The sequence below is a fragment of the Natrix helvetica genome (assembly GCF_964273705.1).
Source record: "Natrix helvetica genome assembly, chromosome: 7".
Classification (NCBI taxonomy): domain Eukaryota; kingdom Metazoa; phylum Chordata; class Lepidosauria; order Squamata; family Natricidae; genus Natrix; species Natrix helvetica.
Window position 1 is genome coordinate 78,459,565 of NC_138558.1, and position 16,241 is coordinate 78,475,805.

Here is a 16,241-nt window from a genome sequence, read left to right on the forward strand (position 1 = left end):
AGAAGGAAGAGCAAGCTCCCTGAGCAAGCAGACGGGGGCGGGGAGGGTGGGGGTGGGCCTTCCAAAGCCAAGCAGGATTCCTGGTGCCTGAGCAGCAGGAAGGCAAGGGGGCTCCCTCAGGTGGGTGGGGGTGGGTGGGTGGGTGGAGGGAGCGCAGGTGCCTGTCCCTTAGATTTTGACAGGGAGCTTCCCCAGGCCTCTCGCCCACCTGCCAGCCTGCCCTCTGCTTACACTTACCTGGGCAGGCCCCCCCTCGGGCACCGCCTCCTGAATGGCCAGCATCAGGAAGTCTCCGGAATTATAATCAGATTTTCTCCATGGAAATTTGGAGACCTGGTGGGCTTTTTACGTTTAGTTTGCCTAGATGTGAATACGCTTTCCCCCCCCTCCTCCTCCTCCTCCTCCTCCTCCTCCTTTAATTGGATGGAGTGTAATGTTTTCTAACTTCTGTTTGTTTGGTCTCTGACCACATAACTGTTTTGCAAATCTTTTCAGAGATATTTCTGCTGCATTAGTGGTAGTTTTACCTTGAATATAGAAATAATTCTCATTCCTCCTACCCCCCCCCCCAAACTCCCCCTCTCCCCATAAAAGAATACTTGCTCAGAAATTGCTGGGAAAAGGATGCATATTTTTAATCTTAGAAGGAGGCAGCTATAGATGAAAGTGATGGAGACAGGAGAATTCAGATCTCTCTCCAACAATTCTTAGATCGTCATGGCTTCTCTGGGACCTTCCTCACATGATACTGGCAGGGAAAGCCTAAGAAAAACTGAATTCCTGGAAAGAGTTTTGCTGAAACTTACATAGATGGTCCATTGGAACTAAGCTTTCAATTGCAATAATCTTTGCTTTTCTCTCCCCCCCCCCCCCCAGTTTGAGCAGGAAAACCAACGCCTTGTGGGTGAAATGAACAGCCTGTTTGATGAAGTGAGGTACATTTTTCCCCCCTTTCTGTTTGCTTTTTTTTCCACATTTTAATCAAGTTTCTCGGCCCACATCAGCTGCTTGAGGTGTGACGCTGCCTGGGCAGCAGAGGGTGGGGATCGGTGCTCATCCCAGTGGCATGACTGAAGATGATGGGGCTCTCGGCGGGGCCGGTGCTTTCTGTGCGAATTCTGTGCTCTGGTTCAGCCTGTAGTTTTTGCATCCTATTAGATTTCCCAACTCCCAACAGAGGCCATCTCCGGCTAATGCTTCTTTTAAATTGCGCAGATAATAGGTATCCAATTTTTCTGTCTAGCAGTCTGCATTTTTACACACCTAGAACCTACACCTAATTATATAAATTGCATTTTTCCATTGTTGCAATAAACAACTGATCTGCTTTGCAAATAGCCCGAGCCTGTAAAGATGAAGTGAGGAAAGCTAAGGCTCACAATGAAGAAAGGCTTGCCACAAAAGTAAAAATTAACAAAAAAAGCTTCTTCCAACATGTTAAAAACAAGAAAAAAGTTAAGGAAACAATTGGTCCATTGCTAGGAGAAAGTGGCAAGAAGGTGACAAGCAACAGGGAGAAAGCAGAACTATTTAACTCATGTTTTGCATCTGTCTTTACACAAAGGGATAAAACAGTCCAACCTATCAAAAGCAGCACCACAAAATTAGGAACACAAATTGAAATAGGGAAGAAAATGGTAAGTGAGCACCTGTCTACCCTAGACGAGTTCAAATCACCAGGACCGGATGGATTACACCCCAGAGTTCTGAAGGAACTAGCAGACGAGATCTCAGAACCACGGAATTATATCTTTCAGAGATCCTGGAACACCGGGGAACTACCAGAGGACTGGAAAAGAGCTGATGTGGTTCCCATCTTCAAAAAAGGGAAAAAATTAGATCCAGGAAACTACAGACCTATCAGCCTAACCTCAATACTAGGAAAGATTCTGGAAAAAATAATCAAGCAACGAATTTGCGAACACCTAGAAGCAAACAAAGTAATAGCCAAAAGCCAACATGGATTTGTCAAAAAGAGATCATGCCAGACTAATCTTATTGCATTCTTTGATAATGTGACAAAATTAGTGGACCAGAGGAATGCCGTTGATATAGTTTACTTGGACTTCAGTAAGGCTTTTGATAAGGTAGACCATAACCTACTACTAGATAAAGTAGAAGAATGTGGGTTAGACAGCATCACCACCAGATGGATTGGTAACTGGCTGACCAACCGCACTCAACGTGTAGTTCTCAATGGAACTGCATCTACATGGAGGGAAGTATGCAGTGGAGTACCCCAAGGCTCTGTTTTAGGCCCAGTACTCTTCAACATCTTCATCAATGATTTGGATGAGGGAATAAATGGGGAACTCATCAAATTTGCAGATGATACCAAGCTGGCAGGAATAGCCAACACTCCAGAAGATAGACTTAAGATACAGAAGGATCTTGACAAACTTGAACATTGGGCACTATCTAATAAAATGAAATTCAATGGTGAAAAGAGTAAGGTTCTACATTTAGGCAACAAAAACGGAATGCACAGGTACAGTATAGGTGATACCTTACTCAGTAGTAGTAACTGTGAAAGGGATCTTGGAGTCCTAGTGGACAACCATTTAAATATGAGCCAGCAGTGTGCAGCAGCTGCCAAAAAAGCCAACACAGTTCTAGGCTGCATCAACAGAGGGATAGAATCAAGATCACGTGAAGTGTTAATACCACTTTATAATGCCTTGGTAAGGCCACACTTGGAATACTGCATTCAGTTCTGGTCGCCACGATGTAGAAAAGATGTGGAGACTCTAGAAAGAGTGCAGAGAAGAGCAACAAAGATGATTAGGGGACTGGAGACTAAAACATATGAAGAACGGTTGCAGGAACTGGGTATGTTTAGCTTAAGAGAAAGAAGGACTAGGGGAGACATGATAGCATTATTCCAATATCTCAGAGGTTGCCACAAAGAAGAGGGAGTCAAACTATTCTCCAAAGCACCTGCGGGTAGAACAAGAAGCAATGGGTGGAAACTAATCAAGGAGAGAAGCAACTTAGAACTGAGGAGAAATTTCCTGACAGTGAGAACAATTAATCAGTGGAACAGATTGCCTCCAGAAGTTGTGAATGCCCCAACACTGGAAGTCTTTAAGAAGATGTTGGATAGCTATTTGTCTGAAACGGTATAGGGTTTCCTGCCTAGGCAGGGGGTTGGACTAGAAGACCTCCAAGGTCCCTTCCAACTCTACTATTGTATTGTATTGTATTGTATTGTATTAAGCATCATTGAAAATCTGCTTTTTTCCAATAAGGCTTTACTATCTTAAGAATGTAGGATATTCTATTTACCTTCATTCCATAAAAACAGGAAATGTTTATTCTTAACTCCGTTTAAATATAACTAAATCTTTTTGCTTTCCTTTGTTATGTTTTGATCATTTTAGGCAGATTGAAGGGAAAGTAGTTGAAATATCTAGACTTCAAGAAATATTTACAGAAAAAGTATTACAACAGGTAAGAAAAATCTCACATTTGACTATTTCACATTCTGAGCTCTAAGAAAATTCATGGCACCCTGTAGGATAGAGGCAAAGTGTCCATGAGGATGGAGCAAAACACGAATTAATTATAATAAGAGTGGGGACAGTTACCAAAAGGGTTTGTTTCAGAAATATATTCCAGGAGATAACCTTATGGGGGGATGAAGAGGAGCACGGGGGGGCTATGAAGATGCTGCCGAGTTCCCCAATGATCCTTCCCATTCCCAGTGCAGCCTATGTCCTTGGGATTGCCTTGTGTGGTCTCTCATACAACTCCTGTCTGCCTGAAAAGTCATATTTACCTTTTTCCAGAAGGGTTCAGCCAAGGTCATCTAGCTGCTGCCATTTGCAGAGTCACCAAATACGTATTAACTTAATTTCTAGGAAGCTGAAATTGACAACATCCACCAGATAGTTGTGGGTGCAACGGAGAACATCAAGGAAGGCAACGAAGACATAAGAGAGGTAATCTTGGCCAAGGCTTTCTTGCTTTTTATTATTCTTGACTGGCCCATGGAAAGTTCCACCTCCAGTAGCCTGTGGCTCTGTTGCATTCTGAAGGAAAAGAGTCTTGTTTCTGGTTACATACGTTCTGTATGGTGCGAAGATGTGCACACCCATTCATTCAAAAGAATTATATGGCTGCCTATCTTATAAAACTCTGGGCAGCTTAACCTGCGAAAGTGCCGCCTTGTCCAAAATGAACTGTGGGCACATTTTTGGTAGCTGTGGGCCAACCACTTTCCTTAACCAGGAAAGATGGGAGACTGGGCAAAAGCTCTCCAGTGCTGTGGGGGTCCAGGATGGCGCCTTGGAGGGGGGCAGCGCTCCACCGCCTCCAGTCAGCTATGCTTATGGGTGTGGGTTCCCCCCCCCCCATACACAGAACGCAGACCGAGACCCTCTGCACCAGAGGCAGCTCCTAACCCCTCAAGCACCATTCTTTGCTCAAAGCGTCCTGCACACTTTGCAAGCAAGGACTGATGGACAACTGACCAAATGGGCCTCCTTTGTTCTTACTTCAGCTAAACAGGTGGCATAAAGCAGAAGAAAAAAGCGGGGGGCGGGGGGGGGGGGCGGCTGAGGGCATCCACTGAAAACCTTAAGTGAACATGTCAGTCGTACTTTCATTGGCCTTTCCGTATTCTGCTCTTCAGAGGTTTCCCTGTGGAACAAAAGATCTGAAGACAAAAACTATGTCGGAGGCATAAACTGGAAAGAGTTTTACACATTCCTGAACTGCCCACCACAATTTGCATCTTTGAAAAGGAGGTTTTTGTTCTCCGCAGGCGATCAAGAACAATGCTGGATTCAGGGTGTGGATCCTTTTCTTCCTGGTCATGTGCTCCTTCTCCCTGCTGTTCCTGGACTGGTATGGAAGCTGATCCTGGCCAATAAAGGCTGCGGAACCACCTCGACAGGTGACCCTGCAGGGTTCATGCACCGCGGCTGTAGAAATACGCATATAGCGTGCGTGCGTGTGCGTGCGTGTGCGTGCGTGTGTGTGCGCGCCTGTGCAAACGCTTAACACTCAGGAACCTCCCAGAAGTCCTAGGGAGCTTTAGGCGGCAGAAGGAAACTGGACGGCTGCCAGGAAATACTCAAGAAAAGTGTCCACAGGTACAGGATCACAGCAGTGAGAAGTTGCCAAACATTTGTATGTGATGAAATGCCCAGCAGCTGTTTCTCCTTCAGGGGTGGGGCAGGGGGCAGCGCTTGCCAGCGTGAGGGATGCCACTGGTCTTCCCTGTTGGCTGAAGTGGGGGGGGGGAGACACACACACCCCGCCCCCGAGAAAGTCCCCTTATGGAGAGGGGCTACTTGGCTCTTTCCAGAAACTCTGCACTCCACCTCCCTCCCCTCATTTTGTCTTCCCTTTCAAAGCCCCCATTGGCCTCTTGAGCTTTGGGGACACCAAGACTTTGGGGGTCTGTGAAAGTGACCCCCCCACCCCACCCCGGAGGATTCTTGCTGAGACATAGTCATGCAAATAATCATTGTTAGAAAGCTCTTTTAGAAGAGGTTTTTATTGCAAGTAGGGTGATCGGAATCCTTCAATTCTTTTCCTCTTCGCCGCTGCAAACATCTATTTAAACATACGGAGTTTGAGACTGGAGCATACTGTTTTATTTTACACAGAGTGAAAATGTCAAAAGTTACATGTGAATTTGGTAAAAGTACTGACTACTAGGGAATATAAACATGGTGTTGTGTGTACAAGAGAGAACTCCTTAATGCAAATGAAAGATTTGGCACATAAGTTATTGCTTTTTATGTATTCCACACAGCAGCGATTACACACCAAAAAATTGTACAATATGTAACTATATTTAATAATAAAATGTCCAACAAAACCATAAATGGCATTTTCCAAACAGATCAATGCAAAAAAAAAAAAAGTTCTGAAAGGAAATATACCCTAGAACCATTTTTGTTTTTGTAGAAGTATAGAAAGAAAGAAAAAAGACGTGGATTTTAAAGTGTGTTTCTGTAAAATTAATGAAACTTTTGACATTCCACTGGGAAACAACACATTCAGAAGAACAAAAATGACAGCAGTTTTATGAGCTGCAACCTACAATTGAGAAGAGCAGGCAAGTCAGCGCCAGAGTCTGATGGGGGCGGGCGGGGGGGGGGGCTTCCTAGGGCAGGGCAGTGTTTTCTCCAACCATCTCCCCTCCTAGGAAAGATTCACAGATTAGAATGTGCCACTGTCCTATCCCTACAGAGATTAGCGGTGGAGAAGCAGGTCAGATTTATGCCCGTCGTCCCTGCCAGCCGCTTATGCTGCAGGGGCTGCAGTGGCCTTGCCAAACTCTCTGGGAAGGGATCAACTGTGGAGGAGCATTGGACATGCAGGAGCCTGTCAAACATAGGACAGGCGTGTACCTGGCCTTGTGAGTGATTAGCTTATGTCCAGAAAGTAGTCTTGCCCTCTCCCCGCCTGCCCCTCCCACGTGCCCTTTTCAACCTGGGAATCGCCTGGATGTTGGTGTCCTTCGAGGCCCTCAATTCCTCAGCCGGCTGACGTCAAAATCCCACTGAGCTCAAGGGAACCGATGTCTCTTCCCAGCGATTCCCTGGCAGCGAAGGGCTAGGAAAGGCCAAAAGAACGCTGCCAGCAAAGGAAGGGCATTTTACAAAGGTTGAGGTTTCCAAAAAAGGCCGTTCTAATGAAATACGTCCTTTCTAGTTACACAGATTGTATGGGGGACTGAAGAATTTCTGTCTTGTTCATCTACACATCAGAATATGTTGTCCTTTTTAATTAAAACTCCTAATCTGTCATTAAAACGGTATGGCTCTTGAATGTCTTAATTTCTATTTTGTTTGCGCAAGAGCCTTTCATGTAGTGGAAAGAGTGAAGTTCATGCCACATAACAGAAGCAATTAAGCCTAAAGGTAATGGATGGAGTGAGCAAAATCAGGAGCCAGTTTTATTTCTAGGTCTTCATATTGGAGCTGCAAGCCATACCCATGAATGTTGGGATTTCAGAGCCGGTTTAAAGGGAAACAAAACACGAGGACACACAGTAAGAAGCACGTCATCCCACGCCCCACAAGCCCTGCCCCAATGATAAACTCTGCCAGATGGGTCTAAATTACAAGAATGTGCCTACGTTCGATGCCACTGAAAAAAGAGAAATTGGTGCTGGAGCTCTAAAGCAACGCTTGATGTTTTCCCTTGGGCCATTTAACGCCCTGTTTTCTTTTTTTTCCGTTGCTCCATTTTGCAAAGCAGTTGACAGCAACCAAAGCAATTACACCATAAATTATGAGCAACCTCTAAGTGATCCTAACAATGAGACATTCCATGGAAACCACCTTCAGACCTTTCCCCACTGGACTCCTCCTCCTCTTCCTCCTCCTCCTAAACAGGTTTCTCAGCTGCCTCCGTCTCCTGCTCGGAAAGTTTCTCTTCCGAAAGCACTGTCATCCATGGAGAAACTGACCGGGTGATGGTCTGCTTGGCCAGGTTGTAGTGGTTGATCACCGTATAGAACTTTCCTCGAGCGCTAGAGTCTTGTTCAGAATAGTAGCTCTCTAATCCAGCCGGAATGCATTGATTGTTCTGAAAGACACAGATCACACACACACACACACCCTGAAAACCAGAGAGAAAGCAAGGTGGCCCTGTGTGTGTGTGTGTGTGTGTGTGTGTGTGTGTGTGTAAAGTATCAGCAAAAGAGAAAGCGCTGGGCAGCTTCTTGGGCCCTTTGCATACCTTTCTCCCCCCACCTTTAACCTCTCTCTCTCTCTCTCTCTCTCTCTCTCTCTCTCTCTCTCTCTCAGAAGGAAGACGCCTCTGCTTGAGGGTGGCTCAAGGGCCAAAATGAGACGGAGGGCACAGAAAATACGCATCACGGGAACGAGTCTTCATGCCAGGCTCTTCTCCCCCCACCTCTACGCCTCAACACAGGCCAAATGCTCCCCCCCTGCGCCCTCATTTTTATGCCCTCCTCACGTGACTGAAACTCCCCCGGCCGGAGACCTCGCTGACTAAAACATCCCTTTGGCTTTCCGTCCCCTCCCTTACCTTGAAGACGAAACCTTCTGGGCAGGCTTGGTCATACTTGTAGACCTTGTAGACCACCAGGAACCCAACGCAGGCAAGGAAGGCGAGGGCAAACAGGATCAGGGCGGTCGCCTGCAAACAGATTTACCATTTCTTTTAAGCACATGCTGCTCCGAAACGCTTCTGAGCAGACCGAAGGACTGTCCTTGATATCTCGCCTGGAGCTTCCCTACCTGACCTTGCAGTTTTTATGGGGAAGAAGACGACTCCCATCTAGATGCCGAGGACAAGGCCACCAAGGTGATCCGCTGGAAGCAAGGACGGCAGCGCCCCACAGTGGCGGCCAGGAGTTGCTGTCCGTTGGAAGCGGTTCTCCAGCTACGCAACGCCTTTCTGTGCCTTGGCTGTAATCATAGTTCCAGCCTTTACAGCCGGGGACTGGGGCTGGATCCTGGACTGGTGCAAACCACTCCTTTCTCCGCTGCCACCTTGCCCGTCTGCCCAGACCCAGAGCACCCTGGGTCTCCGGCTGTTGGCCCTGCATTGCCCCTTACAACCTGTAGATTGGGCTGGGTTCTGTGGACCCCCTGCTCCGGACCCTTTGCTCAGCTGGGCATTTGGCCTGCCTGCCGAACCACCATCGCATTGTTAAATCCACTTGCTGCCAGCTGCCCAGAGTTGCTCTGGTTAGTGAGATGGGCAGCATATAAATTTAATAAATAGGTTTACTACTGTGTGATGGCTCAGTGTAGAACAGAGCACTCTGCTGTTCCTGCATATTATCAAGAAAGCCCCTTGGCTGGGCAGCAGAAAGCAACTGACCACACAGGGCTAGATGATGTGGCCGTTGGGTTGGGTGCTACTCATGATGTTCCTGAGCAGGAGGACAGGAGGAACTTCCAAAGCACCTGTGAGTGTCAGTGAAGTGTTTAAGAGGAGGATTACAGTGACATCTGTAAAGACATCAACAAAAAAAAGGAAGGAAAATCTTCCAGAGGTTTTCCACTTGGAAGGTTCCAACCTCAAGACAGGCAGATAACTAATTTCAAGAAGATCAGAGAGAGGAGTAAGCTGAAATGGCCTGCAGTAAAGATGTCTGCTTCCAAGGTATCTTAAAAAATATTTACTAATTATAAAGACCCCTAGTACTAAAACATGAAGGCAGATTAACGTCCCCATTATCAACTCAGAAGGCTGGAAAAACTGCTGAAATATCTATGAGAATACGACAATCAACATAAAATTTAAAATACAAAACCAGAATAAGCCAATAAAAAAGGCACTGACAAATGTTCTATCCAGATGATGCCATAAATCTGGAGCATAACTCAGTAGTGAAGCAACTGTAAGAAGTTGGCCTTTCTACCTTGTTGGGAAATAACTCCCAAGAACATGGACAGCCGCGAAAACAAACCGATGGATCATCAAACAAATCGACCCAGGGTTCTTTCTCGAGGCTCAAATTATCCTACTTTGGACACATTCTGGGAAGACCTAGCGCTCTGGAGAAGGCGGTGTTCCTGCTGGAAAAGACGGAAGGGCTGCAGAGCATCCAGTCAACTCAGCTGGAGGGCCCCGTGCCGGTTTGGCATCCTTCCGTTGGCCTTGGAAAACCCCAGCCACCCATACAGCTGTTGGGACATGGCAGCTGTTTAATTGTTCCCCTTACATATTGTTGACTGGCAGACTTTGGAAGACTTCCCTCCAAGGCTACCCACATGTTGACTGGCATTTCTGGGTGTAAATATGAGGGCTTGTGGGAGTTTCATGGCGAAAGCCTTCTGTTTGCTGAAGAGCCCATCCTTTTCCCTCTTCCCCTCTGGCACCGTGAACCGACACCACCCAGAGGCCCCTGCTGCCTCCCGAGGTCTCTCCAGGGCCCCGTTGCGTAGCGGCAGCGCTCAACAACCCAAGCCTGAAAATAATCCCCGAGCGATTCAAGCAAAGGGAGTGGAAGTTTGTTTGTCTCTGGACTTCTGGTCTACACAGAGCAATACCCGATCAGTCTCTCGGTTTTGTATTGCAGTGAGGTTTTCTGTTTTTCACAGGAGAACTGAGAAATCTTTAATCTATAAATAATTGTCACCCACTATTTGGCACACGAAAAGTATTCATCGTCTCAGCATTTATACAGTGCACTCTGATGCCAGTAGGAAGCAGAAACCAGTAAAACGAAGTTCATAACTAGACCCATGTTTGTTTGCTTGCTTGCTCGTTCATGTCTTAATTCGGGCATTTGGCTAGCCCACATTTTGAATTTCCAAACTTTTAACAAGCCAATTTTTGCCCCCGTGCTGGGCGACTCTTCCCTCTCCCTGACTCAGCCCAGAATCCCCGGGGGGTTTCCCGTGGATTCGCCTCTGCCGCCTGGGGGCTTCACTGGAAGTCTCTGTTGATTCCTTCAACTACATCTTCCCAACAAGCGTTAAGAAACTTGTGCGTAGCTGCAGTCTTTATCAATGCATCCATTCATTATCTTTTACAGCAAATAAATTCCCTTTGGCATCGTCCTAACAATAAAAAAGCTAAAACTTTATAAAATAAGTAACTACATATGATGTACTACTGAATTTATGTTTATACTTGGTAAATTACAAAGGCTCTCACAAATTCATCCACAATAGTTGCTCTAATTCTTCATTATTTAAGGCATAATTTGTATTCCCCGCTAAACACAAGACCTCCCTGGATTAATTCTCAGATCCAGGCATCTTGCTGTGTTGTACAAGCTACCCAAAAGTCACTGCAAATCATTCAGATTCCCAGTCGACCATCTGGCATTATTTGCATAAAATGGGACTTCCATTCATGATCTGAGCCAATAAACTGCTAACGTCATCGAGGTTTAAATCTACATTCCTTGCATATTTATCAAAATAACAGCTTACAACACCAAGAAAAATCACACATTCTTCTATTCAAGTTAAATCACTGATGTAATGTCATCAGTAAATTTATGATGCTCAACCCTAAACCTTTAGGGTTATTTAGTCTATTTGATCACTGGAAAGGAGTAGATAAAAGGAAATTGAGAAAGTAGATAAATTAAGTTAATATGCAAACTATGGATCAGATATTTGGAAAGTTCACCTCTAGCACATGTTTAGTGCAGGTGAAACTGTTTCCATACAAATACAGTTCTAACAGTTCCCATCACTTTCACTGGGATGTGGGTGTGTGTGATATGTTAAACTTCAGTCCCTTAAGGCTTAAGGGATTCTGCAAGGAAGTACTGCGTATCTTTACCTTAATTAATTTCCTATGGCAGTTATTTAATGCAATATCTGCTAGAATTTTGAAGTGAGATAAACATAACATTCATTTTTTCATGCTTGAAAATGAGCTGATGTGGCTTACCTTAAAACGTTCTGAGATGCCTTGAGTGATACTGACTGTGAATTCTGCAATTCGGGGAGAACGAAATTTTCCCTTCTTTCGATCGGGTTCATATTCTGTTCTTGTCTTCACTACCACCTTTTTCAATGAACACAAACAAAGGAGCCGTTACCAGCACATTCCTGCCTCACCACAACTGCCTCTGTCTGTTCTTTGGCTGGTGGTTTGCATGCAGCTTTTGGTCATGAGCCACAGAATAAAGAAGTTGGAAGTGACCATCCTCTCCTATGCCATGGCCAAGGAAACAAGTCTCTGTCCTTAGAGCGCACAAAGCATTCCCCCCCCACCCACCCCCGGTTTGGTTTATTTTGTCCTTTCAAGCACACAAAACATAAACGTTGGGATTTAAATAATTCCCTGGGATTTTCTCCCTGGGGTGCAAGGTGCAGACTCTGCCAGGAAATGCTTTTCCATGAAAGAAGACTGGAAAGGGCATTTTAAGGACATTGGGTCCAACCATCTTATTTTCTAATCAGCTTTGGATTTATAATTATTTTATAAATTAATATGTGGTCTTTAAACAAATGCTTGTAAAGTGAGGACTACCTGAAGCCTAATTAAAAAGGAGGTAGCCATTTCCTGTATCCCACTAGGCAAATTGGCACCACTGATCCTGATCCACGGCCCTCAGGTGCCATTCCAATTTTCAGGCCTGGGTTCCAAAACTCTTGATCAATTGTAAATGGCCTTTAGAGCAGTAAAAGCTGCACCCTTTGGAGATGTATGTCTAGTAAAAGACAGACCCTTTTCTTTAGGAAAGGCTGAACAAAAATGGGATAGAGAATAACAGCAGCACTAACTGAAGAAATGACTCTAGATATGACAGGTTAAAACAGGAGTGTGCAAGCTTCTTCAACTGACAGTCATACTTAACCTCTTAGGGACAAGTTGCGGTCTTCTGAGCAGCGAAACGGGGCAAAAGAAAGAACAACATGAGGCCAATTCAGTTAGAATTCAATCTTAATAGAGCTGGAAGGGATCTTGAAGGTCTTCTAGTGCAACCCCTTGCTCAAGCAGGAGACCTTATAAACATTTCAGACAGGTGGCTGTGCAGTCTTTTCTTAAAAGCCTCCAGTGATGGCGCACCCACAACTTTTGAAGGCAACTTCTGTTGCACTGGTTAATTGTCCTCACTGTCGGGAGGTTTCTCCTTAGTTCCAGCTTGCTTCTCTCCCTGATTAGTTTCCATCCATTGTTTCTTGTCCTGCTTTCAGGGGCTTTGGAAAATAAGCTGACCCCCTCCTCTTTGTGACAGCCCCTCAAATACTGGAAAACTGCTATCATGTCCCACCCCCCACCCCCAGTCCTTTTTTCCTCTAGACTGGCCATATCCAAATCCTGCAACCATTCTTCATAGTCTCCAACTAAGTATAACCATCTTAGTTGCTCTTCTCTGCACTTTTTCCAAAGTCTCAACTCTTTTTTGTAATGTGGTGACCAAAACTGGATGCAGGATTCCAGGTGTGGCCTTACTAAAGGCTTTATAAAGCGGTAGTAATACTTCACGTGATTTTGATTCTATGCCTCTTGATTATACAATCAAGGATCGTATTAGTTTTTTTGGCTGCTGCTACACATGGCTGGCTCATGTTTAAGGGATCGCCCACTAGCACTCCAAGGTCTCCCTCGCAGTTGCTGTTTTTGAGCCAGGTTTCATCTAATCTGTATTTGTGCTTTGGTTTTCCTGCCTAGGTTTAAAACCTCTACATTAAATTTCATGTTGTTGGATAGGGCCCATTGTTCTCAACAAAGATCTTTCTGGATCCTGAGCTTTTCTTGTGGGTTGTTGGCTATTCCTGGCAGCTTAGTGTCATTTGCAAATGTGGTGATGCTAAGCTAGCAGGAATAATCAATACTCCAGAAGATAAAAACTATGTTTATTTAATTTAAATCCTATTCATATAATGTCACATTATATGAACATTATAGTCTGAAAACAATAACGGGCTTGACATGTTTAACAACATGGGAAGAGAAAATAATCAGTTAATGAAGATGATAAATGCTTTTGGTTCAGTCTTCTCCAACATAAGCAGAAAGTTTTACAAGGCAAATGCAAAATGTAGAATGAATCTCCAGATTGACAGAAACTAGTTGGCATGGCTATTTATAAGTGATCAGCTTTAAAACACCAGAGTCTGATGAACTGCATCTTAGAACACCGAAGGAACTAGCTAAAAATCTTACCAAACATTTGTATCTTATTTTTAAGAAGCATTGGAGAAACAATTAAATGCTAGGTAGTTGGAGGAAATAAACATCCTTATTTTTAGAATTAGAAAATAGTAGGTTTCAGGGAATCTGATATTAATAGGAGGGGTGTAAAACAAATAATAAACTCTTAACAACTTAAAAACAATGCTGTAATTACTAGAGGTCAACAATGTGTGACTTTCCTAGTAGATTGTAAGAGTGTGTGTGTGTGTGTGTGTGTGCGCACACACACACACACAATTTGAGCAGCTCATTGGCCAAAGTGCTCCATGACATTCTGGTCCGGTGGCATACGTGGGCGGTTTGGAAATTGCCCTCATCAATTCTTCCTTCCAGATTGGACTGAGGAGCTTCAATCCTGGACCTCATGTTCCTCAATATTTTTATGAATGACTTGAAGCCAGACACTTCCCAAATCTGCAGATGAATTTCTCAACAATGAATTCAAGAGTAGAACTAGGACTTTCCCAAACTAAAAGAACCTTTTTGGTTCGGGTGCTTTTACTCGATACTCTTAAGAAAGAGTTGGACTCGGTTCTAAGTGCCTCTTTGAGCACCCTTTGAGGATCCTAAGAAATGAAGAACTAAAATGAGCTTATTGTATAGATGCCAGATATTCTTGACAAAGGGGTGTCGATTTAATTACTTGGTAGTTTTCTGATCTGAAAGGGAAGACAGCACTTCTGCGAAAACCTTACTACTCATTTAAGCTCATTAAAGTTCATAGGAGACAAAGCCTCTGTCTGTATCCAGATGATTCCTACCACCCTGTTTATTTCACGGAGAAATGGGCGGAGATCGAGAGTCTTTCTCTCCTCCCTTCCTCCTGCAACAGAAGCATCCAAGGGCGTCGGGTACCAGCGGAGTAGTAAGCCAGGGATACGGGGAGGCCACACCCAGGGAGGAACAAAGCCTCTTCGCCAGGCGCGAACAAAGAGCCGCCGTCTCCCTTTCCAGCAGCCCTTCCACCATTTCAGCCCCCAAATTTGCAGGTTTCCTTTGCGAGCCGATTCAAAGGGCCCATCGCCAATTCTGAATTTCCTCCCCAACAACCTTGATTTTAAATGTACAATTGTTCTTTGGACACAGTCGCTCCACAATTGATATGGAAAGATGTTAAAATATTCAACCATGTAATAAAAAAGGAGCCGGTTATGTACATACATACATACATACATACATACATACATACATACATACATACATACATACATACATACATACATATATATTATGTATGTATTTGTGTTACAACCCCTGGTATGCCCAGTCTCCCTTTATTTATTTATCAGCACAAATATATATATATATATATGAAGCGAAGCCTGCGTCGCGCTGAGCACCCTCCCAAAAAGTCACCGCAGGGAAATCCTTCCAGGGGAAGGAATAAAAGTGGGGGGAGGGGAATCTGGCTTTGCCGTTATAGGTGCGGGTTTCCCTGCGAAGGGCGCTGGGCCGAAGGCGGACGGAATGCACCCCCGCGGTTTCCCGGTAAGAAGCGCGCTGCCGCCGCCTCCCACAAGAGATGCCCTGCCTGGGCCACCCTGGAGAGGCGCAAGCGGGGCGGGCGGGGTCCGGCAGGCGAGCCGAAGCCCTTGGCGGCAGGGTGCTCCGGTCTCCCTCCCGCCCAGAGCCCCGCGAGAGGCAGCCGGGGTGGAGGCTCCCCGGTCGCTACCTTGTCCGGCGGGGGGAACTGGAGCTGCCCGACGTCCAGCGGGGTGATGAGCGGGATGGTGTCGAAGCCGTCCTCCGCCGGGGCCGCCTTGTTGCGCTTCTCGCCCGAAGGGCCGCCCAGCTTCACCATCCTTCCCTCGCCAACAAGAGGAGCCTGCAAAAGGCTGCCGTTAGCCCAGCCCAGCCCCATCTCCAGCCCCCGTCCGGCCCGCCCAGCCCTACCTGCTCGGCCCCCGCCTCGTCCGCCGCTGCCGCGCCGGCTTCTCGCCCGCTCCTCCGCCGCTCTGCCTGACCAGCCCAGCGCCTCCCCTTCCGCGCGGGCGACGGCGGTAGCAGCAGCAGCAGAGGCTCCGGAGTGACGCAGCCGCGCGTGGCGCTCGCCTCCCCCGCCCAGCCGGCAGCGCCACCCTCGCCGGGGCTGCGGCAGGGCGCTGGGCGGGCGGAGGACGGAGCAGCCGCTCACCTGCCTCGGCCGACGCACCTGCCGGGTCTCGCTCGACAGCCCGGCCCTGCTCAGTCCCTGCGCCCGGCTCACCTGGCCTTTGGGCGGCCGCTCGGGAGAAGCGATGCCCTGGCAATACCTGCTGCCACAGCCACCGCGGCCTCCCGGCTGTCCGAACCCCCCCCCCCCCCGCAGGCCCTGCCCAGCCGCCTCCCTTTCTCCGTCCCCCGGCAGCAGGCCGGCCCCTCCCCCTTGATTTGTGGCCTCCGTCCACACAGCAGCCCCCCCCCTCCCCTCATCCTAGGGGCAGGCACCCCCCACCCCCACGAGCGACTGGCCCACCTCTGAAACCAGGGCAGCTGGATCCCATTCCCTGGGTTGGGCTCCATTGACGGACAGCCTTCTGGGCCCAGGTCTTCTCTTCTGCCCTTGGTGGCCTTGAAAGAGTCCCACTTGGTGGTCAGAGGACCCAAAGGGAAGGAAATGGACCAAACCTCTCCCACCTTGACCGCTCTTTTGGAAG

At 46.7% G+C, this 16,241-nt stretch overlaps 2 protein-coding genes across 7 annotated transcripts in view; one reads left to right on the forward strand and one right to left on the reverse strand.

Moving 5' to 3' along the window:
- Nucleotides 1-8,003, forward strand: part of STX18 (syntaxin 18) — a 45,354-nt gene extending 37,351 nt beyond the window's left edge. For 3 of the 4 annotated variants that reach the window (XM_081959585.1, XM_081959583.1, XM_081959586.1), the window contains 4 exons: nucleotides 877-935; nucleotides 3,381-3,450; nucleotides 3,861-3,941; nucleotides 4,766-4,919. In XM_081959585.1, coding sequence (XP_081815711.1) covers nucleotides 877-935; nucleotides 3,381-3,450; nucleotides 3,861-3,941; nucleotides 4,766-4,861 — 306 coding nt within the window. In that variant the 3' untranslated portion in view covers nucleotides 4,862-4,919. Of the gene's footprint in view, nucleotides 1-876; nucleotides 936-3,380; nucleotides 3,451-3,860; nucleotides 3,942-4,765; nucleotides 4,920-7,769 lie in introns of those variants that run through there. The other variant, XM_081959584.1, reaches the window with a different exon arrangement.
- NSG1 (neuronal vesicle trafficking associated 1) lies at nucleotides 5,581-16,150 on the reverse strand. Of its 3 annotated transcripts, none has more exons than XM_081959589.1 (5): nucleotides 16,061-16,150; nucleotides 15,278-15,430; nucleotides 11,350-11,466; nucleotides 8,014-8,124; nucleotides 5,581-7,548 (listed from the first exon to the last, which is right to left on the reverse strand). In XM_081959589.1, the coding sequence occupies exons 2-5, from the start codon at nucleotides 15,404-15,406 to the stop codon at nucleotides 7,348-7,350; spliced, it is 558 nt and encodes a 185-aa protein (XP_081815715.1). In that variant the 5' UTR covers nucleotides 15,407-15,430; nucleotides 16,061-16,150; the 3' UTR covers nucleotides 5,581-7,347. The 3 variants fall into 3 exon arrangements, with proteins under 3 accessions (XP_081815715.1, XP_081815714.1, XP_081815713.1); XM_081959588.1 differs by lacking the exon at nucleotides 16,061-16,150 and adding an exon at nucleotides 15,812-15,938; XM_081959587.1 differs by lacking the exon at nucleotides 16,061-16,150 and adding an exon at nucleotides 15,499-15,647.
- Between the last annotated feature and the right edge of the window lie 91 nt (nucleotides 16,151-16,241).